At 38.6% G+C, this 25,121-nt stretch overlaps 1 protein-coding gene across 15 annotated transcripts in view; it reads right to left on the bottom strand.

Annotated features, from left to right (window-relative positions):
- DNM3 (dynamin 3) overlaps nt 1-25,121 on the bottom strand; it is a 173,066-nt gene that overhangs the window by 129,760 nt on the left and 18,185 nt on the right. For all 15 annotated transcript variants that reach the window (XM_042029792.1, XM_042029794.1, XM_042029795.1 and 12 more), the window contains exons 3-13: nt 16,936-17,085; nt 15,129-15,332; nt 14,465-14,563; nt 13,460-13,620; nt 11,641-11,783; nt 9,695-9,830; nt 8,715-8,782; nt 7,775-7,913; nt 6,637-6,723; nt 4,592-4,662; nt 1,059-1,107 (exon numbers count right to left, since the gene is read on the bottom strand). In XM_042029792.1, the coding sequence (XP_041885726.1) occupies nt 1,059-1,107; nt 4,592-4,662; nt 6,637-6,723; nt 7,775-7,913; nt 8,715-8,782; nt 9,695-9,830; nt 11,641-11,783; nt 13,460-13,620; nt 14,465-14,563; nt 15,129-15,332; nt 16,936-17,085 (1,307 nt within the window). The remainder of the gene's footprint in view (nt 1-1,058; nt 1,108-4,591; nt 4,663-6,636; nt 6,724-7,774; nt 7,914-8,714; nt 8,783-9,694; nt 9,831-11,640; nt 11,784-13,459; nt 13,621-14,464; nt 14,564-15,128; nt 15,333-16,935; nt 17,086-25,121) is intronic.

Genomic DNA, 25,121 nt, shown 5'->3' with positions numbered 1-25,121 from the left:
CAAAAAGATGACTAGAATTCTTGCCAAGAACTCTTGTCTACAGCAGCAGCAGAATAGGAGACTTTCTGAAATTTCAGGTTTATCACTTGGATCTAGACTCAGTGGTCACATTTGAAAACCTTGATCAGGAGGTGATACCTGAGCACTGTTTGACCAAATTGCACGTGAAAACATCAGGAAGATGTTCAATACTGGTAAATACACAAAATTTCATTGTCTCTTTTTTATTTCATTCTCAAGTATGTACTAGTTCCATAACAATTTTTTTTTCTGTTTAAGACTTTGCAAAACCCTCAAAGTGAGCAGAAACTCTCCAAATCGTAGCATTTTCCTTATTTTCATGTCATATTAAGAAGAGGACTGATCCTGCAAAGTGCTGAGAACCCCTGGCCCACACAAAAGCAGAGAAGGAAGGCAGGCTCAGGAGCACCAAGCACTTTGCAGAAACAATCCCATATTCTTATGGGACAAAAAGAAATAAACAATTTCATTAATGAATCTCAGTGAAGATGCTAATTAATCTGAGAGCATCAACCAGTTTTTATTTGTTTACTTTGAGAAAGGCCTATGGTACATAGTCAACAACTGTGTGAAGTCAGCTGAAAGGTTTCAGAAGAGGTAAAGGCAAATCCACATTTCCTTGCTGACTTGCCCATCACTGCTGTTCAGCTATGAACATATCACAAGTAGCAAAACACTACAACAAAGCACACACAGAGGCAAGTACTCACCAGCATTTGGGATTCTGAAATTCACAAGTTTGCAGTTAATGACAAAACACTGATGTGTAACATGAGAGATTCGAGGCAGTAAACAGCATGGGAGGGAAGACACCAGCAGTGCAAGCAGCAGAAATGCTAAACAGTAAATGATGATAATAATGGAAGTCAGGTGGCTTTGAAAAGTTCAGCAAAACAAAGCAATGAGGATATATTTATGTGTGCTTGAAACAAAACAAGGTAAATGATACACTTAAAACAGAAAATGCAGCCAAGAAAACCAAAACCAGCTTGGATTAACTTGCACATGCCATTATCCATTCTCTGTTAGGTGCCTACCTGATTTCCCACTGCACTTTTGTTAACCTGACTGCTTCTTTGTTGGGCACTGAGGGAAGCAGAGGAAAAGAGTTATGCTGAAGAAACTTGAACTAAGCCAGCTCCTGAGGAATAATTTTAGCAGCAATAGTTACTTCTGATTCCAGCAGAGAAAGCTAGATTAACACAGCAAAAGAAACACAGGAAAATCATTGCATATATGTGCATATTTCAACTGATTTTCTGCCTGATTATATTTGCCTGCTGAGGACAGAAGGGACACACAGCAGACAGCTCCTACTAATCATCTCCTTTGCAACAACATCCTTCTTGGATTGGTAAAGGTTACTAAAAGCACAGAGAAATTATGGCTCATGTGGGTAACTTTGGAAACATTAGCCTCTATAAATATTCAGAAGAGACAAAAAACAAGCAATTTCTGTTATTTAAAGCAGTACAACAAAATCCTCCCCTGCTGGAGGCTCCTTAATAGCTTTGTCTTGACAGTTTGTTTTGGATATTATTCTAATATTTATATGTACTTTGAGGGTGTAAATACAACCAATGGATGAAGCCATCATAAAGCTGGTTCAAAGCTGAAATCTTATAAGAATACAGCACATTTGAAATTAAACCATATTTAAAATATTTTGTTCAATTCTTGAACTTTGGTAATTCCAGTTCCTGAAACAAAACACAGTCCTGTCTCAAAACCAAACAAGTTGCCATTAATTCTAAAAGCATTTGCATTATGTGGCAGTTTGTGTTAGGCCACAAAATTAAAATATTACTGGAAAGAAGAAAAGTGTTCAGAGAGCAGGCTTGGGCTACTCAGCCACCAGCACTTCACTGGTGACAGGAAGTTTTGTTTGGATTAGATTATACCATTTCACCAAGCATTGATTAACTGAAGAAAAAAGCATCCATACTAGAGCAGCTACAAATGCTGCTCCGAAAGAGAAAGGCAGAGAGCTGTGCTTGGATCAGAGCCTATGGGCCAATCCTGCCTCTGTTTGGTGCACAGCTGCTGCTCCAGAGAACTGGTGAAGCACCAAACTCAACCCTTGTGCCAGTTCTGATCCTGACCTTTGGACCACACTATCAGACCAGCAGTCCACATGCTGTCTGTGAGAAGATCCACAAGAGTATTTATTCCATGTACCTACTCACTGCGTTTAGCTCAATCATCCTGATACTTTTGACCAAACAACACTGCACGTCCCTAGTGCATCATCTAAGTTGCATAAGCTTTGATACATAAATTATGATTAAATAAAGTGCGCACAAAAAACAACAGCACTAACCCCGGTTTGTTTTCTTAATTTTATCACCTTAGAAAAGTTAACTATACCATTAACACCATACTAAGAAACACATGGCTTTTAGAAATAGCCCAGCAATTGGTCCTCTACTTAATGTTCTAAATAACAATTACTCTTTATGTAGATTGAAGCATGTAGCTGTTCTTGAGCTATACCAACTGGAAACAAACCCAAGCCCAGAGTTTTGCCATTTGTTCTGCCAAATGAGACAAACATCAGTATTCTAAGATTTTGCAATTTTATAACTATGTAAATCTGTTCTAAATATTGGCATTGTTAAATCTCTCTCAAGACAAATCACATTGCACTGTACCTGCCTCAGGTCCTGCAGTGCTGCAGGGTAGTTTGTAATGTCTTGTGCTCTCATTCTTATGACAAAGGTTCACAGGACTTACACTGTTAAAACACTGCAGCCACATGAGACAAGGGGCTAGAAGGCTCAGCAAAGGAAAGGAAACACCAGGGAATCTGGGGAACCTATAGTCCAGGATGTTTAGATACTGCAGAAGCCCCTATGCTACCCAACTTATCTCATTTTCCAGTTCTAACATAACTGCTATAACAATAATACACTTATAGCTTCAAATTAGTATTTTCTCCTGTTTGTCTCATAAGTGAATATATTTTAAATTCTTCTTTGCTATCCAAATTTTCTCTTTCAGTTGAGCAGAAGTCAACAAGGATACTTTCCTTCCCATCTGTTCCAACCCAGAGAAACCCTTGCTTAAACTTACAGTGAACTTAAGCCAAGAGTCACTTGTTATCTGCTTATGCCTCATACACAGCACTTGGGGGTTTCTAGATCTCAGCTGGAAAAAGAGGAAGCAGCTTTCCCACGAAATTGAGCCCAGGCATTGCCAAGACACAGCAGCAAGGAGCATGGAGGCTGCAGGAGCAGCATCCATGAGGGGAATTTTTCCAGGGGAGAAACATAATGAAATAGCTACAGATACACCTAGAACTCCAGAACCCAGTATTATAAAATATTCAAAGTTACAACTTGACACAAGAAAAAGTCTTTTCACAGTGAGATGAGGCAAGCATTGGAATGGGCTAGCATAGAAAGGCTGGAGAATCTCTAACTTTGGGAATTCTCCAGATCTGATTGGAAAAAATCCTGAGTAACCTGGTCTGAACTCAGCATGGACCCTCCTCTGAGCGGGAGGTGGGACTATGTGACTTCCCAAGGTCACAAAACACGCCATGAATATACATGGCGTGTTTTTAGGAGCCTTTTTCCTGTCAGAAAAGGATGAAGAGTAGTAAATAGCAGGCAGGTTGTTATCTTGACCTCTAGAAGGCCAGCTACCATTCCTACAACATCCTGTCATTTGTCAAGAGAACTGATAATGATATCTAGGACCTGCAAACAATTGTAGAGAAAGTTGCTCAAACCAAACATATAAACAGTGCCTGACTTTGCCTTCTCCCCCCTCAGCTTACTGAACTCCAAGTTTTAAACCTTCAGGACACACTGCCAAAGATGTGGACCTTCCTTCATAGTGCTACCTAGAATTGGCAAGAGTCAAATACATACTGTGGTGCCACAACTTGTTGCTAGCATCTCACATGGCCAATCACATGTTGTGATTCCAACCACTGCTATGGCAAATATGGCATGAATATGTCTGAAGGAACATTTATTTTTCAAAGAGTGAAGACATCTTCAATGTTTTTACTAGTGTCAAAATGTTGGTATGAAGTCCCTGAGGCACAAATTGCTGGAAACAGAGAGAACATTCTGGAAAATATTCTCACAGCCTTTTCAATTAAGCAAGGAGAACGTCAAACCGGGCCCTGCAGGGCATTCTGCTACTATTATTCTCTGCAGCCAAACAGCAGGCACACTTAAAATTCAGTGACATCCATTATTCTGAGCAACACTGTTTCACACGGAATCACAGCTGCCAAAGTACGCATTAATAACAATGTGGAAAGACCACCAATACCCATTTCTGTGATCCTGAAATACGTGTGATTCCAGACCAAAACATAAGCTCCGGCTTCAGTGAAACCAGCCTTGTGAACTGGGTGAAGGCTCTCCTGCAACTGGGACAGAGTTCAACATTGTGGATATTGAGAAAGAGCATGGTCCTGCATGTTTGGGACTCTGCAACTTGCATCTTCACTGTCACACTTCAGGACTTGTGCTCTGTACGTAACAAAAAAAAGCCAAGCAAATAAACAAAAAAGCCTGGCAGTGTCTTTATAACACATTCTCCATACACTTACTTTGCAAAGCCAATGAAGTCTTCATGGTTGGTGTTGATATAAGAAACCTGGATATCAATGAGCAGCAGCATCTATTATGGGAGACAGGAGAGCAAAAATGGGTACAGTGGAAGAGAGAGATTGAAGAAAAGGAGGGGGGGACAAACCAGAACTCTTGAGTTCTCTGCATTACCGAGTATTATTTTCATAATTGTTCAAGCCAAAACCAGTATTTTCTAAATTCCACCACTCCTGTTTCTGCGCTTGTTTAATAAGCTAGACTACAGAAGTCCTATTCCCTCTTCCTACTTTTTTTCCTAACAGACCTCATTTTTCACTCTCTTGGCCCTTGTCCATTCCATTAAGATCAATCATACACGGGGAGAGAGAATTTTAATAATTATATAACATAGATTCCAGCTCTGCATTTTGCAAGTTAAGCAAAATTCTGTCTATCTGGAGCATTCCAAACAAGCCAGCAAGGAACCTAAATCTTAAACCTAAAATCCAGGTACGCTTTCTTATGTACCACATAAAGAAGTGATAATTAATCCAGTCCTGGCCCAGAAAATGTCCAGTCCAGGTACCAGACAGCCATTCTGGTGTGTGCACATCTGGATTGAGAGATGGGCTATCAACAAAATAACAGAATGGTTTCTGTACTTATCACTTGTCAGTCCTTCAGTAGCCCACAGAGAATCTGATTCAACCTTGACAATCTAACTCAGAAAAGAACTTGCTAAGATATTAGCAAAAATTCCCTCCCACCCTTACACAGGCTCTGGAATATGCATGAGATTGCATTTCACCCCTATCTTTTCAGACTTTCATTTATCAGAGGGAGGAAAAAAGGAACCTATTGTTACCAAATTTAATCTCTTAAATGTTACCATTTAATCTCTTCAACCTTATTTCTGCACAGTTCCTCAAATATAGCATCACTCCTAAGTTCTTCACAATTTCCAGAAGGTATTAGATGCCTCACTTAGACTCAAATCCCCACTATTTTTTTGCTCCATTTCTTACCTCTGAAAATATTCTCACTAGTGTTTTGATTTATTAAGGACAACTGCTAACAGCATAAATAATGATGTGAATGTGACAATAACCTATTTGGTCAATATTTGGCATTTACAAAAAGCCCTTATTTTGTTCTTTGTTCTGAGAAATAGTCAGGTATGTGCATACAAAGAAGAACAGGAAAATAAAACTCAATTATCCTAAACAACTTGTATTTTCTCCAAAATTTTGAGATAATAGTGTTCTAACTAGAACTCCCTGTGAGTACAAGCCCAGCTAATAATTTGTTGTTGTTGTTAAATTATTTTTATGACTACATTTGCTGTAGAGATTAAAGCAGCAGATGTGCTGCACAGCTCCTTAACTTGCACAGGGACAGGACTAGAGAGTCAGGAGTCCAGAACAGCTTAGGAGCTCTGCCGAGCTATTCTTCCCCAAATATTTCTATTGTCACACTCTGCACTCTCCAGACAATAATTCCTGGTTTCACTTCCAGTGGATTTCTCACATGTAATCTAAGACTTGCAGTTTCCTGGATTTGGAATGTTTAGCTGGGTGATGAATGCTTTAACCAAGTTTCTCTGAATTTTTACTTGTTTTTTAGCTTTTTTTGAACTTAAAGGAAAGCTTGTCACTCCCTCAAGGGTCCCAGTACAATTGTTTGCGAGCCTCACTGTAACTAGCATGAGGGGTGGCTGCATGGGATGGGTATGTTAAAAACACCTGGAAAAAAAGTAGAAATAAGCTATTCCTGTGTGCATTTGTTTAATCAGAAATTGATTTCCCACAAACAGCCCTAGTGACACAGCTAAGAAGTTGGCACACTGGCACAGGAACAAGCTAACACTATAAGCCACTACTTAACCTTTCTGTAACAATTCTAGTCTCTCTAAAAGCTCAATGTTAAGGAAGCAATTTTTCTTCCTCTCTAAAATGTGCAGCCTATTTAAAACAAAAATCCTCCACTGTCCTACTGCACTTTGTATGTAAGAACTATTCTCCCTCACACACTTCCCCAAACTGTCCCACCTCCTATTAATTCTCACCTGATCCTTGGTCTTCTCTTCTCTTTCACGAATGTAGCCAGCAACAATTCTTTCTGTTTCCTCACACAACCTTGGATATGTTGCCAACTGAAACACAAAATTAATAGAAATTTACACCTGCAGAGGGGCTTCAGTGGAATACAAACAAGGGAGCCTCCAGCTTTCCTCTTTGGGAGAAAGCAAATATTACAAATGCTTGGGACTAAAAGTTAACCACACTGCAAAGCAAGCCTTACTTGCTGTTATTCAGAGAGACTGCCGAGACCTAAACCCTTGGATTGTTGCTGTTCTTTTCCTCCAGGGAACACTGAGGAAAAGATAATTTGGACATATGAAACAGAGTCTATCAGGGGTGAGGTTTCTCTCTCTTCTGTGCCTAATTCCAGAGTGGTGCTCTAAAGGATTTCCAAATTTCTTGTTCTTTAAAGGCTCCACCTTGTGGCAACATCTTTACATAACAATATTGAAACAGCAAAATATAATGGCAAATTTGGCCAATACCACTGGGAAGAGCATCTGCACAGTTAATTCAAGTGACATATCTTCCAGACTTTGACAAAAGTGAAAAAACCCTGGAAATTCTGCTGAAAATATACCAGAGAATCTGCTTCTCTATGTTCTTTGTCTTCCCTGTTTTAAGAAATATCTCCTTTACCCGATCATTGGTATAAAAAAAAATTTGCTTTTTTCAGAAAAAATGAAAAGGATGCAAGAGAATATTTCTCAACAACCTCATCATATCTGTTCTCACATCCCAGAACCACTCCTGTACTTACTATTATGGGGTACCCTGCACAGGGATGGTGGGACGGGCAGCTGTACAGGTGGGACAGCAAAAGCAGCCAGTCAGCTAAGAAGTGAAAATATAGTTTTAAGGATGAAACTGAGGGCATCTCTTGACTCAAAAACACCTCTCATCATAAGAATCAAAACAAGGAAATCAAAAAAATGAACTTGTCCAACATATCATTGTTTGGAGAGCTCTGCAGAAGTTTTAATTACTTGAGGGAGTCCTACTCTCTCTGTCAAGTGACTGGATCAGAAATCTCTTGTAACACCACAAAATGCAAGACAGGCTTTATATTATATACTGTACCATTACATTTTACTTACGTTACCAGATCTATGTGCAAGCTACCTTTTTAGTGCACTTCTTGACAGTGTTGATTAACTCTTGCATCACCAGATCCACACTTTTTAAGCAAGGTCCTTTCAGCTTAACTATCTGTTTTTTAACAATGGCTTCAAACGCCATATCTGGAGTGAACAAACCTGTTCTGTGGACATAAAAGAATATGTAAGACAGTAATAAAAACATTAGGCAAGGAAGATTTTTTTTACTAAATTGCCCAGATCTTCATTTTCAGAGGTGAGCAGTAACAATCCCTACACAAACAGACTTCCACAGAACTTAATTTGCTTCTTTCTCAAAGAAAGTGTCACTCTGAATAAGAATATACAAGTAGAAACATGCTTGAAAGATGAAACTACTTCAAGAGGACTGCAAGAACTCTAAGGAGTACTGCTATAATGCTGTAAAGCCTCATCAGCAGTGCATCAAACCTTAGGGATGAGTGGCAGCTACAGCACCCCATGAACAATCACTTGCATAGCAAATCCATAAGAATCCTGTGGCTGCGCTTCTCACTCACACCAGAAAATGAGGTTCTGTTACTCAGAGTCCGACATGGAATTTCACAGTTGGTCACCGCAGAGTAAATGAATCTACAGACAGCTACCCCACAGAACCAGTTCTAAACAAACTAAGGCCTCGCTTCTCTTTCAACACTGTTCTCCAAGGTCTACCTTGGCTGATAAATTATATTAAAAAAATCAAACTATAAAAGCATGCCCCAAATCAGTTCACTATGATAAATCAAGACCTCTCCAGCAATCAGGCAAGGAAAGTTCAAATGCTGCGCCATGGCTACCAGGGTCAACCACCTGAGAATTTACTAATCAAGTAACACAAGAAATATTTCCCAAAACACTGAGAACAACAAAGCTTGTAAGCAATGCTTTGGAAAGATATTCCACATGTATAATGTGACCAGGCAGGAAAACATGGGAGTACTTGCCTGATACCGTGTATGTTCTTGATGGCATAACTTATCTCTCTCCGCAGTTCCTTCTCGTTGAATTCCATCTAGAGGAGCAGCAACACACAAGAGCATATTAGGGAAAGTTTTTAACAAAACATAAAATATCACCTCTCCATATATAACCATAAGACAAGCAAGTTCATCTGTTAAAATAGTCATTTCTAATTACATTAAACAATGCATAAGTACTTTAAAATGTTTTAACACTAAGGCTACAGGCAGCAGCAAATATTGTTGAAAATCACACACTCTTCCATTCCAGATACATCAACAGCATTTTGAAGAGTTGACAGAGTAAGCCAGAAACAGGATTTGGAAGACCCCACTTTTTTTTTTTTTTTTAAAGCCTGGTTTCTTAAAGTGGTGTAACTTCTGTGATTATGATCTGTTTATCCTCCCCTTCCCATTCTACAGTTTTCAACTAAATTTAAAAGAGGAATTGTCTCAATTATGAAGTTATAAAGCTTTTCTTTAAGCTTCTTGAAAGCCAACTAGCTGGAAGAGAAGTCAGTGTTGTCACAAATGAAATGGTCATTACCTAAGTCAAACCATCATAGAATGATTTGGGTTGGAAGGGATCTAAAGGGCTATTTTCCATAACTCTCATTTTAATAGATATCAGCTACTTGAACACAAGTCAAATTTACCAACTGTAACTGTTTGCCTGCCCCATTTAACCAGAAGATGCCATTTGTGATAAAACAATATAAGAGCACAGAAAATAGTATGAACTAGGACTATAATTATATTGTAATTCTAGTATTTTAGAATTCTTAGCATGTCTCAGTATCCAATCCTAGAAATTAAGCCAAATGTCTCAATTATAACTTCATATAATTTCTTCCACAGTTAAAAGCAAGTTCTTTCAATCAAATATTTTCTTGGCTACACTACTACCAGTATGAACATAAGGATACATAAATAAAACAAAGCACATCAGCAAGATGGATAAATACCTTCACAAGTTCAAAGGGAAAACGTTCATGGAAAATACGATTGATTTTGGCACCTCCTGAAAGTTCTAGTGTATCAACTTGATCTCCTGATCCTTCAATTCTTTTTTCAAAGTCCACTGAAAACTGTTGTACCATCCTAAATTTCAAAGGAGGGGAGGAAGAAAAAAAATCAAACAAAACCCACAACAATTTAAGCATATTAACTACCGACTCTTATTTCAGTACTATGCAACTAGTACGGCCTATTAAAACATACTTAGCAACTGCCAAAAGTATCTGTAACAACTGATTCAGGCAAGCTGCCAATCCATAGAATCTATACCCACACTGATCCCCCTGTATCCCTACTGTCTTGCAGGACACAGTACAGTCTAATAGCATAATGTGAATCAAACTACTAAGCTGATCCAGTGCTGGAAAATTCAGAAGAGATTGTTAAAGAACTTATTTTCCCCATACCAAAAAGCAAGCCCAAGAACCAGTAGTAACATGGTGATGTGTCACTACCACAAGCTCCAGCTTACTCGGCTATGCTTTGACTTCTGCAGCAGGAGCATTCAGAAAAACACACAGGAGAGTTCTTCCAGTCACGGAAAAGTCAAAGGCGATGTCCCTCTGTTTTTGCAACCAAAACATCTGGAGTAAAGTCACGAGGAACTGTCTACTCTTTTGGACACAGTTGTTACAAAAATAAGGGGTGAATCAGAGTCTTCATCTGGCTCAAGAAAGCCTCTCTAGTTCAGCTGATTATTTTCTGTTCTGAATTCCAAAGTTTTAATTAGAGAATGAATCCTGTCCCCATTATCACAATTCAGTGCTATTACCATCTATCCCAGAGAACTGAGTGCTAAAAACCTCTGAAATCAGATAGAGTAGGAACATGACGAAAGTCATATAAGAGAGAAGAGCTAGGTACATTTTACACCTCCTCCTTCTTCCTTCACATGCCTCCTCCTTTCTAAGAGGTAAATTTTATTTGAATATAAACACAAGCGGCTGCAGACAGCTACAATTGAAGAAAAAAAGCATGGGAGAGTGAAAGTGGCAGATCTTTCAGGTGAAAAGATAGGCAGTACTGAGTATCCAGCACCCCTGGAAATAGGCCAAGGAAGGAAGCAGCATGAAGCAAAGCAGCAGGTGGTAACAGGTGTTCAATCCACAACATCAGCATTGTCCTTTTTCCCTGGTGCTGAATCCACAATCAAGACAGGACTGAGATTCCACTTCCACATGACTCCAAGTCAGATGAACAGTCATCTCTGTTCCATCAGTGTTATCAAAGTCTCATCAGACAGACTTGTTTTGTGGATGAGACCCAAACCAGACAGTGACTTCAGCAGTGAAAAAGCTTTCTAGTTCAGAACTGATGATGATAATCCCTAAGAATTTGCCTCACTGCTTTCTGAAAGCACACAAACTTTTACTGACAACTCTTGCAGCAAAGGTCTCTAGGTCTTAGGTGCACAGAACATGAAGGACAACCATCTCTGATTAATTTTGATCTTGCCATCTCTCAGTTCTTTTGGACAGCCAAGTTTTTATACTAGAAAAAGAAGCATTCTTTATTCTTCTTCCAGCCTCCTCATCTTACACACTTCCAATACAATGTCTCTCCTTTGCTTGAGGTCATCTTTTTGGCAGACAGAAGAACGTGTCTATACAATCAGAAGCAGTTTTTTAACTTTGATCACCTCTGCTGCCCATCTTTATACCTTTTCCTTGTTCTGCTTTCTGTCTTTTCTAGGATTACTAAAATTAATTTAGGGAAAATTCTGATGAAATTGTAGAATAAAGTGTTCTGGAACATCAAACACAGAATTCTTTGGAGCTTGTGTAAAGGATCCTTAACAATATCCTAATGTTTAAATTTAAACCAATTAGAAAGAAGGAAAAAAAAAGGCAAAACAAACCCACTCAAAGTGGAAAAGCAGACAAAAGACACTCACTGCAACAGGGCTTTCGTTTTTCTGGTGGGATCTTCTGGTCTGAAGTTTTTGTATACCTCTACTTCATGTTCTATAGAAAGCAGCTGGCTCTGGAGTTTGCTTCTGAAAGCTGGCAGGGTATCCCGAATATGATTGGTAAGTTGCTAAAAAACAAATAAAAGTCTTTTTATACTGTTAAAAAGATGAAAGCAGGAGCACAACCATTTCCTTCTGACTGCCAACCATATCAGCCATGACCTGTGCTAGTTTACCAGTGCAGTTCCTTTTGATCTCTGATGCAATGGAGACTGTTAAAGAACAATACAACATTCCTGGTGCATACACGTTGTAAGGAGGCTTAAAAAATTCCTTCATCCCCTCACTCACTGAACCCTGCTACTACACACACGTTTAGTTACACCTGAAAAAGTTACACACATTACAGGGGTAGTTTGAAATGACCTCTCATCTCTCTGTGCTGATGCCACACTCCCATTTTGCTGCTTTTCCTAAAGGTGCTTCACAATTCCCTATATATTTGCTCAGCACGACAACTCCTTTATGCTACAGCCACAAGGAAAAGGGGGACAAGAAAGAGATTCTGAGCACCCACAGCATGTTTTTACATATATATATGTATTAATGTGTTTGAACAGCACTGTCCATGACTTACCTGTGCCATAAATTTCTCAGGCATTGTACGCATTCCTTAATTAAAACCAAACTGGACTTCTACCACTATGCCCCAAACCCTCTTCCCAACCCCAGTCAGACAAGTTATACATTTAGAATGTCACATGCTAAAATATATTAACTCAATTTTAAAGTTGCTCAGCAGACTGACAGGCACAAAATCAAAAGCTGGAGTTTCCCTGGAGCACCACCTTGTGGATACAAAGAAACTGAAATATTACCTAAAACCACAATAGGTCCCCAATAATCAAAACCAAAACTTATGTACATCTTCCCATATATAACATTCTACACACAGTAAAGCAACAGAAGATCACCAGTTCCTGCTGAAGTAGGTAAATATTCAAAACAGCTGTCAAAAAGTTAATAGCACATAAAGCAGTGCAAGTCAGGACAGACAAGACAGTAGAAAGGTATATGCAGCTTGTGCTTCAGTTTCAAAACTAAGACATATAGATTAAACTTTCAAGATATAAAACAAGGCAAAACATTCTAAGCACAGATGAAAATGCAGGATACAAGCAAGTTCTTGCATCCAGATGAAGACTTTGGCTCTGAGGCACAAATGGCATTAGTAGTCTTTTTGAGCGAGACCAGAGCATTCCACAGCCTGGCCGTCACTGTAGCAAAAAAATTAAGCAGACCAGCCAGTTAGTTTTCTACCTTAATCAGTAAGATTTCAGCTGTTTCCAGCTGCTGTCCAAAATGGACAAGGCTAGGCTGACCTGGCCTTTTTCTATTCCAGATGAAAAGCTGCAATTTGACAGTGAGCTAGAAAAAACAGTATCAAGTTTGACTTGTAAGAATGCCAAAACCAGTGGTCAACTGCTAAGTTAAATGTAACAATTGAGGAATAGGATGGTATACTTCCAGGAAGGGAAACAAATCTTATTTTTGATGTTCACATTCAGTATGCTAAAGAACAAGGGAGTGCAGAACTGTCAGTGAAAGTCAGAAACTACAACTCACAGCAAGCTTTTGTACACTACGTGTAATATACAGCTTTGTTTTTACCTTGTGCAAATTAAAAACATTGAAAGCAGGAAAGGGTAAGTGAGGTTCAGTGACCAACTTCATTGTAATTAAGTTTTTATATTGGCCCTATCATTACAAAGCTGCCTTTCACCACAAAGGCTTCAGGTTTTACCTGGTTTAGAACCTTCTGGAGATACGGTGTTCCCATCCGATCTGCCATATGCCTGTAGGATGGGTGGGAAAGAAAGAATTTCCTTTCTGCTAGAAGAGCTGCCTTTATGTCCTTCTTCCCATCAATGTCTTTCTGGCTTCTGTTTACAACACCAATATACCCTAAAAAAGACAAAACCAATAGGTAAATCAATGCAGTTATTGTCTGAACTACTGAATTAATCTTAAACGGAACTAGACAACCTCAGCTCAAACAAAACTTTCCAATTTAGGCATTTCAGATCATGTTTATAAGTAGCATAGTAACCTTAACACTGTCTAAATTGTTCATTCTGTTTATATGTAACAGATTTCCTTTTAAATCACCAATTCAAATAGAAGAACATCTGAAACTCTGGTGAACCCCAAAGAAACCAAACACAAACAAACAAAAATCAAAAATAAAATTGAAATACACACACAGGTCTACAGAGATAAATGATATGATATTAACAAAATACAAAAAAAAATTTCTTCTCATTTGCTGGACCAACATGCTCCATGGGAGGAGATGGTAGTCTCATCAATAAATTATACCTAGAATCAAAATTCTTGATATTATTAACAGAATGAGCAACTGTGGCAGTAGCTGCCAGAACATGGAAAATTTCTGGGAAGGATCAAAACTTGTTTTAGAGTGAGATTACCAAAACTCTGGTGCTTCTGTCAGATGCAAAGGAAGAAAAACATTCTTTTGTTACAAGGAATCTGGCAGAGAAGAAAAAAAACTGGCTAATGATGTGTGCTGACATTACACTGCATATTCCAGAGGAAGCAAGAATTTTCCAGGTCCAGAAAGGGTATTTTTAGTATAGCCACCTTTATGTTTGCTAAATAGATAACTATAAAAGCAAGGAACACATCAAGTCCAGCATAACCTCTGATTCACCTCCCGGACTACCAAACACCACCCCTATCTAAACCACTTTATGCACTGCAAAGAATAAAGGCAACTGAACATTCTCACCTCTACGAAGAGGGAGTAGTTTGTTTTCTAGAACTTCTCTTGCATCTGTTCCTTCATCCATCAGATCCAATTTTGTGATCACACCAATGGTCCTAAGGCCTGACCGGGGTGGAGGCAGGAGGAAAAAGTTATTAAGAATCATTCAGATTCAGAAGAACAATTACATCTTACAATTATATAGTAACATATCTGTGCCTTTCTCAAAGCTTGTATCACACAGTAACAGCTACAACTCAAAGTATGATATATCTGGAAAAGAGGAGAACATAATTGCCAGTGCTGAAATGTGTTCCTCAAAACTCCTTGACAAGGCTCAGCATCCCTACAATATGACTGTATAAAATTTACAATGTAAGTATCCAGAAATCCCATCAGCACCATCCCCTATTTTTCCCAGTACTACAAAAATTCCTAGATAAGCACTGCTGCACTTGCTCATAAGAGATAGTGACAAAACTTCTAAAATGCATTTACAGCAACATTACCCAAACAATACTGAGCTAATGAAGAGGTATATTGTGATGTTGAAGATCGTATGAAAATGTAACTACACATCTATACTACATATTAAAAATTACAAGATTTCCCACAAGAGTTGGTCTATTACTTCCAATTATGTTATTACACTTGAGAACAAAAAGTCGTAACATTCAATTGTGCTTACCCTGAGGGTCCACTTCCTTTGCCAGCTTCAGGGCATCTGAGTTGGCCAGGTCAGTGTTAGCTGGAGTCACAGCCAGTATCAGGCAGTTCTCTCGAGAGATGAACTGCATTATCATGTCTCTGATCTGCTGCTCAATATCTGGAGGCTGATCCCCTACTGGCACTTTAGTGATTCCCGGCAAATCAATAAGGGTCAGGCTTAAGACTACATGGACAACACGGATCATAAAACTGGTTAGCACGCCAGACACGACAAAGAAGTCTACACATCTACAGCCGCAGACAAGTCTTAGTCACATAAAACCTCACATAACTACCTTTATAGGCAGATAAATATCCCAACAGTTGTCAACAGTTCAAACAAAATGCCTGACAATCTGAAAAGAACCCTTGTTTCCCCATGGTGTTTCATCTCTGGATTTATTAGTACTATTTAATACTTGAAATATTGCAACTGGTATAAAATAATACTTATACCAAATATCCTTGAGGCCTCTAAGACAAATGAACACTGCTTTCTGAGCTCTGTCTAACAACAGGAGCACAGGCAACACATCACTCTCACTGCATCCTTCAAATAAACCAAAGCAGTTGTTTGGAATTTTTTTTTTAATATAGTGTTTCTCTGACCATGTTTTCAACCATGTCTCCAATCAGGAAATTCCCAAAAAACAATCAATAGCTAGCTTAACTTATATAGCAAAACTGTTGTTAAGGGGCTCAGGGATATGTTTTTGGTTTGGGGTTTTTCAGTTTGGTTGTTTTGGTTTTTTTTTAATCTGTAACATCTTCAGAAAAGTCAGAAAGATGAAAAAACTAATCCATTATGAACACCCAGTTTGGTCTGGTATGATTTCCCCAGTAAAGGCCACAGTGCCAGCTAGAGGCATCCTGGCTTAGGGTACGCATCCGGCTACTGGGGTAACAGGGCATCCTTTAGACAAATGAGAAAAATTCAGTATCTAGAAAGGAAATACCAGAAGTATATTTGGAGTCTGGTTAATATAAACAACAGTGGCTGAACTAAAAGACTGACCCTAATCAAACAAAGCAAGAGCAATAGGTAGGAAACTTTCACTTTCTCCTGGAGTCAGCATGTTCAACAAACAAGCTCTGAGGCAGGGGATTTAGTGGAGCTTCTCTGTAGTTAGAAAAATCAAGTGCTTCAGCCAAACATATCACTTTTGTCCTACATCAAAGACAGATTCAATGGAAAACATTTTCTCTAGATTGTCTTCATTAAACTGGGCAGATGGCAACCAGAGGAACCAACTTTGATATATACAGGGGGCCTTCAACATAAAGCAACTTCAAACACTATTATTGTCTGACTATATTTTTAGTGACAGCAAGCAATAAATCTCCAGTAAGGCAGGGAGACAGAGTGACTTTCTGGATCAGGGAATTCCTCTGGAGGGCAGCAAAAAGAAGTTTTGTTACTACGTGCTACTACTGGTCTTTACTAATGAGCTACTATCTAATGGTGAATGTAGTGGGTGAGAGATTGCCTCCATCCTGATGCAGGGTGAGAATATTTTCAAATCAAGAGAATACTGAATGGGGCAGAGAGTCTGTGTTCTGCCCAGCTCTCATGGCAACAGCTCTCCACCATAGAGTGATTTCTTCCAACAGGAGAATTTGAGGATTCTTCTAGACACACGTCCACTTTTGCTTCAACTCAGCGTCAAACCTTTTCCAGCCCAGAAGATCAGGCAATAAGAACAGATACAAAAGGTGATAGCTTACACAGACAGAGCTACGTAATGTGTTTATATGACATAAACGTAAAGTAGAATGATTTTACCTACCATGTGGAGAATATATTCTTAAATTAATAGGAACTGAAGAAATGCCTTTGTTCATTCCTGTTACTCTGTCTGTTTCTACTTCAATTTCCTGACGAACTTCATCAAAATCAGTAAATTTCTTCCCTTTGCAGTGTAGAAATTCAGCATACTCTGTCAAGAATATCAATAACAACTCTGTATTTCACAGGTTTATTGACTTGAACACCAACTTTCAAGCCCCCAGCATTTTTCAGATGTGTGGGCACAGAAGTACATCATCATGGCTATCAGGAAAGCATTATTATGATTGCACATATGAAAACCAGCCCTCAACAAGAAAGGCTCAGTTATAAAGTCAAGTTGACTGGATGATTTACAGCTCTTATCTTTAGCACATCATCTTCTGGAACAATGTGAAAGATTCAATTAGATGCCATTTACAGTAATAGAATAAGGAACAGATTAAGAATGACATTCTGTGTTTTCATCTGGTCTCATTTGCCTGTAATATATCACTAAATAAAAAAGTAATTCAAATTCTGTACCATGAAAGATTTTTAGCATTTGCTTCAAAAAATAACAGCCCACATTACACATGAATTTAGTAAAGGAATTTTGCAAATTTTTGCAAGTTCATAATGAAAATAAAATCACTTAAAAACACACTAATGTTTTTAACACAACTTCTCATTTCCTAAAAGTCTCCTGTAGTCTAAATATAAATCACGTTTGCAAGTGTCTATAGAAATAGCTGTGATTTTGCTGAAATGGGAGAACACAACTAATTCCCAAGTCTTCAATACCATACAAATTGTGTTTAACTTAGAAGAACACTGACCAGGAATCAGACACAGATAACTTGCTAGACCCAAAGAACTTGACACTAAGTCCCTGTTTTGACTATTGAATCCAAATACTGATACTAATTATTCCAACCTTTTGGTTGCCTGCATAACCAAAAGCACATTCCAGGATTTTAAAACTGGAGTTTCTTCCTTCAAAGCAGAATACAAAAATTTGTCTACGTAGTGAGGCTGCAATCAGAAATAATGACATAAATAGTAATTACAGACACCAGCTCATGTCCTGTCCCCAGCAGGTCTAAGCAGTAGGACTGGAGAAAGGCTGAAAAGAGCTGTGCATGTTCCAGTTTATTTCATCCTGCAATCAAGGTTTGATCTCAAAGTTCCCTTTAGATGCTTCTTTCCCAGAAAATGTTACTTGGTAACAAGCCCACGAAAACCAGTTCAAAGAGCTTGCTTGGTACTCCCAAGAACAGCAGCTAAGAACACCAGACCTGAGAATATGGATTAAAAGAGGACCTTATGTGTCAGTACTGAAGCCTGTTCCCCAGAAGTCACTTTATTACTATTACTGACAGAGTTGTTACAATCAAACAAACAAACAAATTACAATAGTTAAAGCAAACTGACAGTCAAAAAAGGACAGAAGGGAGGTGAAAACATCAAATACCCACCTGTCTGTGCTACAATACCATAATCCCTCCAGATTCAAAAAGGAGAAGGAACAGGGAAACTCACCCTTTGTTAAGACAAAAATACATCACTTATTTTAAAAACAAGAGAGCACCAAACAACCACCTTCTTTTATATCCTTTTTTTAGCTCCAACAGCAAAATGACAATGAATAGGAGCTTTGTTTCATTGTCCACTGTTTATTAAAAAAACCCCCAGGGAATATTCAAATATTTCAAAAAGAAAAATAATATGGTGCACAAAATAAAACATCTCAGTTGAGAATTTACATTTGTAAAATTTGTCATCTCAAGGTTGGAAAATAGCTACCTAATAAAAGAAGAGCTGACAAGTAGTTCATATTTTGTCCCCCTTCTTTATGCACTGCTCCTGGCACAAAACACACTGTATTCTTCTTAGTTGTTTTGGGTTTTCTTCCAGTGGTTCATCAGATTTTCTCAGAAAATTATTTCTAAATTCAGTAATTAATAGTTGGTGCCCAGCTGTAATCAGTTGACTGACTCAGCTGGTAGCCAAGGAAGCTTTTCTCTTTGTCCCACTTCACAGTCAGTAACAGAGTCACTATCTGACATAGCTTCAAAGTAATCCAAATAAAAATATTTGCTACTTTTTAGCTGGGCTAATATTATCTAAACTCCTTGATCTGTCGTGCCAGTAGTGCTGAAGGAATAAACTCCACAGTGGTTCATAACCTGTGGTGCCACACGCAGCCTACGGAATAAGAATTCCAATGGACAAGCAGCACTTTGTTCTGCTCCTTTCAGCCCTCAGTCTGTCCTTGGCAATGATGCCTTCAGCCAGACTGGATAAGCACATGCTTTAATGCAATCTTCACTTTCCAGCTTTCATACACAGAAGAATACTAAGAAAACATTTTATTTATGTTTTTGTGGGAATGGACACAAAGCCAGACAAGAAAAAGTGATCCTGCCTGATGTCTAGCTTTCAGACATGTATTTTTTGTACAAAACTGAAGTTACATTAAGAGAAAGAACAATTAGATACATAATTAAAAGTCTTTGCATGTAAAATACCTCTTTTTTTTCTCCAGACTCATTAAAAGTACCTTGGATAACATAGAATGAAAAGGCTACCATAGCATAGCTCCTTCAGTGCACCCACAAGTGATTAATTATCTCTTCGGTTCTGATTAAATTAGACAAATCATACAAACAAGTGATATGGGATCACATCTTTTAAAATGCTCCTTATTTTTCCTGTCAATTATATCTCCCTATGCCTTTATGATTTAATCTAGCACAATGTTATATTGTTATTAGAAATAAACAGCCTCTGCTGTTCTCAAACCTTTGAAATCATATAAACATCTGAGATATTTCATAAATTTGTCTCTAAGCTAAAGACAGCCAAGTGACAAGGATCAGCGCTTAGGAATGCGTAAGGGATGTTTTGGAAAACATCCTTGATCTGCATCAGGCTGAGCCCAAGACCTTACAAAACCCAAAGACTGTACCCTGTACAGAATAATGTGTTACTAGAGGTCAGGAATTCACCAAGATCAAGACCTGGATTCAGAACTGCTCCCAAACTGATTTCAAGCAGAGTTGCTTCAAGTTGGTGGCAGTAGCCAGTCTAGAATACTCAAAAGAGGTTGAAAGTGTTCCAAAAAGGTGGCTCATTAAATTGTAGGCCTATAGCAAACATTTTAAACATATGCAGCACAGGAGGAATACCTGCTATTACTGCATCTTCTACCTGCCAGCCCCTTAGGGAGATGTCACTCAAGCAACAACAGTCTTTTTACCTTCAACGAAGCATCTCACAAAGCCGCAGAACTCTTTCCAAAAGAGTGATTTCAAGAGGGTGTTTTAAAAACGTGCAAATAAACATCATCAGCCAAAGTACTTCACCTTTTCTTTGATGATGGACAGCTTTTTCTGAACAAAGTAAATGCAGTTAAGTGAATCTGGACCATAGCAAATCATTCAGTGGTGCTTCCTTAAAAAGAGAGGAAGTATCAAAAGCCCATGTTGTCCTACCCAATCTACAAGCCCTCTCTACTTTGCCATTTCTGTAGCTTTGCTAACAAGCTGAAGATGAAATACTCAAAACTGAGGTATTCCACTTCTAACCTTGAAGACGAAAGACTACAAGACATACCTTGGTATTTCCTGAAGACAAAACAGAAAATCCCGACAATGCAGAGAATTGCAAGAATATCATAGCAGAAGATATTAAACATGGAAAACAGTGCAGATCTGATGAAAGTGACTACCATAGAATAACAGGTCATGGTCTTAGGAGCCAGTGAAATGGTTCATTTAGAAGGGTAATCACTCATACCAGAAGAGGAAAAGCATTCTTTTGGATGCAATAATCTTCTATAAAAGTGTTTGTTTGTAGAAGAAATTTCTCTCTGTTCTTTCAACCTTTTCCTATGGATGATGCTTTCAGTAGTTCCAATCCCTCAAAAGCCCTCTTCCAGGCATTTTTCCTAAATTTACAGAGGCAGAGCTCTCACCAGAGCTCTCTCCTTCCCAGGACTGAGAAAAAGCAGAACAACCTTGTAAGATGGCATTTCTGTGATGCATCTTGTACGATGTTTACTTCTGTATTTTACAACAGCACAATATCAATGAACCATGCTCTGTCAGATATTCACTGTGGGCACCAGGTCGTTTTCTGAAAACCAACTGTCTCCTCAAATACCAGCCTTTCAGTACAGAAAAAAACCCATAACCCAGCTGAAGAAATTCAGCTTTGGGAATATTTCTTTTATTTTGCAAGCAATTTGAATTGCAATTTTGCCCTCCAGTATCTTTCACATTCTCACTTGTATTTGCCAAACACCAGCTTAATAAACACACTGTCATCCTATCAGTAATACAAAATACTGAACATGACCGGAGGGGTGTCCCTTCCAGTCTGTAAACAACTGTGCATCCATCTTACAGGAGTCCTTGCTAAATCATGTTTCCCAAGATTGCTTATGATATTTTAAATAAAAGGAAGATAATATAAAAACCTTTCCTGTACCCAAGAGAAGACACCCACCACATCTTAATTTACAGGTCTGCTACCCTGTAATAAAAAAATGTATTGCACTGATGTGACAGGGTTATTTTCCTTGATGGGTTTGTGTTGGCTGCTGTTCATCTCAAATACCTTTCAGATTGTTAGTCAATAACTACTTACAGATTCCTTTCTCCCAAAAGTGAACTTTGACTGATGCTTCTGTCACTTTCCTTTACTATCTTTATGAAAATGGGCTTATATAGAGCCATTTTCCAATCTTAATGAGGGGATTCCATCTTTCCTAACATCACTGAATATCAATCTGGGATCAAGGAAACAAAAGCATCCAGGCAAAACCACTTGTAAAACCAAGTATTTGTGGGTACCATTAATTTGTCCCAACATGAGCTGAAGTTCATACCCCATTTTGAGGGTCCTGATGGGACAAGTGTCTGAGCCCTCCAAGCCATGCTGCCAGACCTCAGCAGTCCCTGGGGATTAGCTCAGATTACCAGTACAGACAGCAATAATTTGGAGATCTGCAGGTGCAAAGGAACATCTGCACCTTAACACTAAGCTTAAATTCAGGTTTCAAACCAGCAGTACTGTCCCTCTTCCAGGATATCAGTCCTGTTTGGGTGATGAGCCTTTCATTGTCTCAGGAAGGGGTCACCCATTATTACCAGCTTTTCCCCATGCTGGTGTCACTCTTTAGCTTTGGGGTACGCACCTCAGTAATTTTACTAATCTCTCCAGCATCCCTGTTCATCACCTGAATGAGAGATCCAGGAAATGGCAGTCACTGTCTGCCTTTCCTCTCTGAAAAGTGCCCATTCTCTTCCCTGCTATTGGCACCACGGCATTTTTCTAGATCTTGTCCCTGAAGACCTCCAAATGCCTCCCAGCTGATGAAGTCTCTAAGATCACTTCTGTTAGCTGAAATAACCAGTCTAAATTTATATTTCATTTTCTGTTAGAGGATTGTTTTTGCCACCAGATGGCAACAGAAGATGGCTATGCTTGAGGAATAGTCTTGCAATACATGAAATCTGGATTGAAGTTCAATCATTTCAATAGAAAAGAGCATCTGCAAGACTTCAGAAAAAAACAGAATGTCTTTTGAACCTTATGATTTACTTTCCACTTCGTATTCTAATTAACAGAACTCAAACAAATGTGGGTATTGTACACATGACTCATTCATCTAAAAAATGTCCACCTCAATAATGATTTTCAAAATCTGTTAATCTGTTGAAGCAAGAAGAAAATTTGAAATTCCTCCAAAAAAATCAAAGAGAAAAATAACTCTCGTAGAGCAAGGATATTTAACACAATAATAACAAATAATAGGATTTATACAGCAGGCAATGTATTTTTAACAAAGAGAAGACCTACTAAAAAGGCTTCACACATTTTTGTTGCCACTGCTGTTCAAAAAATGTACTGCCTAATCTCAAAGAATCTAGTCATTATCTCACCTGCACAGGCAGAAGAAGGCACAGCAAGAACAGATTGCCTAAGGTTATACAGAATGTGTGGCAGCAGAAGGAAAAAAATAAACCACACACAAAACCCACAACAAAATGAACAAAAACAAACAAAAAACCAAAAAAAACACCAACCCATCTCTCAAGATCTCAGAAATTTCAAGTTGTTATCTTCCCAAAGCTTACTCAGCAGCACCACTTAAAATATCTGTTAACTGCAACAAAAACTAATCTTACTGCTGTATTAGATCAAAAAAACACCAAACTAAGAACCATGCTCAAAGTTGTGAAACCGAAACTTCGAATGTTGAAGAAGTAAGTTTTAATGTAAAAATTAAGGAATACCAGTGCAAAGGAAGAAAAACCCACCACTTCACAAGCTCACTCAAAATTCTCATCCCAGGTCAGCTGTGCACCAACACTTGCATCCTAAAGACACATAGAGAAAAATCCTTCTAAAAGACATAATGCATTCCTGCTCCAGGAAAGCAATCATGAATAAGAAACAGAGAGACAAGCATTCTACACACACACTGGGAACTGCTGAAATACCACAACACTGCAGCATTTTAAACAAATGCTGCCTGGTGAGAAAGCATCCTGGAGCTCCCTGGATCTTACACAGCAGCAGTCAAATACTGAAAGAACCAGCATATTCTTCTGCCTGAATATAGACATCAAAGTCTCACAAAATAAACTGCCCTCACATCCCATGTCTCACCCAGGAAAAGAGCAGGTGGAATTCCTCCCATGCCCATCCTCTGAATAGGCTATCTATCCCAGCTCTCTTGCCCACCTTGTTAAACTTGAAGGTGGCCATCAGGCAGGTTCCCAGCTGACAGCACCCTGCCCACACCTGAGCCTTCTAAAACTCACTAAACTGCACCTTCCCAGGTGGGACTAAATATTCCCTAAATATTCCTCTGACCTCCTTCAGAGACTGGGAACAACAGAGAACAACCCACTGTCCTTCAGAGGACTCAAAATTCTTTTTAACATCCATATTTTGACTTATTCTATGCTACTCGGTATTTCTCACATTATCAAACTCAGAGAAAAATACTCAAAACTATTAAAGACTGATTGTCGATTGCAATATTGAATTTAAAACTTTGTATTTGCCTTCAATATTTCAGCAGAGTACAGTATCTGCATTGGATGTGGAGTGCAAATGCCATAAAACCATTTAGGAATTGTACTAGTACCACCAAAACATGTCAGTGACTAAAGGAGGTCAACAGGTCACTGCAAAATAGCTTTGTACAAACTACAGAGAACTTTTAAAGTAGGCAAACAAAATTCTAAAAATATATATACGCCACATCTCTCATGAGATACATTTCTTACGATTCAATTGTTTAATGTTACCCCTTGCAGGGGTAACAGCTCTTTACCCAGATGTGTCAGATCTCTCAGATGTTGGAGGGTCCCCGATAACTCCTCACAACCAGTTCCTGCTGCACCCCCTTCCATGCCATGTCCGACCCTAATAATGGATGGTCAAAGCTTTCTCTTTTTGTTCAGTTTGATGTGCACAAATGTCTCCTCTGCTCATTTTCATCCCTTAGTGCAATGACTCAAAGTTAAATGAAGCTTTAACCACCTGTTCTCAGCCAGTTCCAAAATGCTGCTGAAGTATCTTGTAGTCATCTGTACATGCCTGTATAGAAAGTGCCCCCTCTTTCCCAAGAAATACTCCAAGATTAAGAATAGTTACTTTTAAGAGTCAAGCAAAATCCTAGGATTAAAAATTAGTTTTGTTTACTACAGCAACAAGAAGCTGATACAGCCCTCTAATTATTCTGTACCATTTTAGGTAATTATGGGCTTCACAGAAATCAGTCCAGCATCTGCTTCCTGTAAAAGAACACTGTGCTTCTCTAAGGAGTTTTCTTTATTTTCTTTTCTTAAAATTAGTTCACAAAGATAAAGGTGACTTAAAAGATAAAGTTACTTGGAATTTCACCACCAAAAACAACAACAGTGGAACGAAGTTTAAAGAAAGTGACAAAATTAAATTAAAGCATGCATTTTAAGGATCTTGGCATTTAATTCCAAACAAGAAATACACAGCATTTCCCAAAGGGAGAAATACGCCTTGACATCCAGGAAACACACAATTAGGCTGAAGCTCAGTTCTCTGGAATTTTTAAGGTTTTTGTTGTGTTATTTAAGTTATAATGAAGAACGAGCTTTCAGCAGAGAAGGTACCTATATGAAACCTAGAGACCTACCTAAAGCCAATAAT

The sequence above is a fragment of the Corvus kubaryi genome, unplaced genomic scaffold (assembly GCF_017639235.1).
Source record: "Corvus kubaryi isolate FWS band 111438036 unplaced genomic scaffold, C.kubaryi_AGA036_p1.0 37334, whole genome shotgun sequence".
NCBI classification, from domain to species: Eukaryota; Metazoa; Chordata; class Aves; order Passeriformes; family Corvidae; genus Corvus; species Corvus kubaryi.
This window is presented reverse-complemented; position numbering and strand designations above follow the sequence as displayed.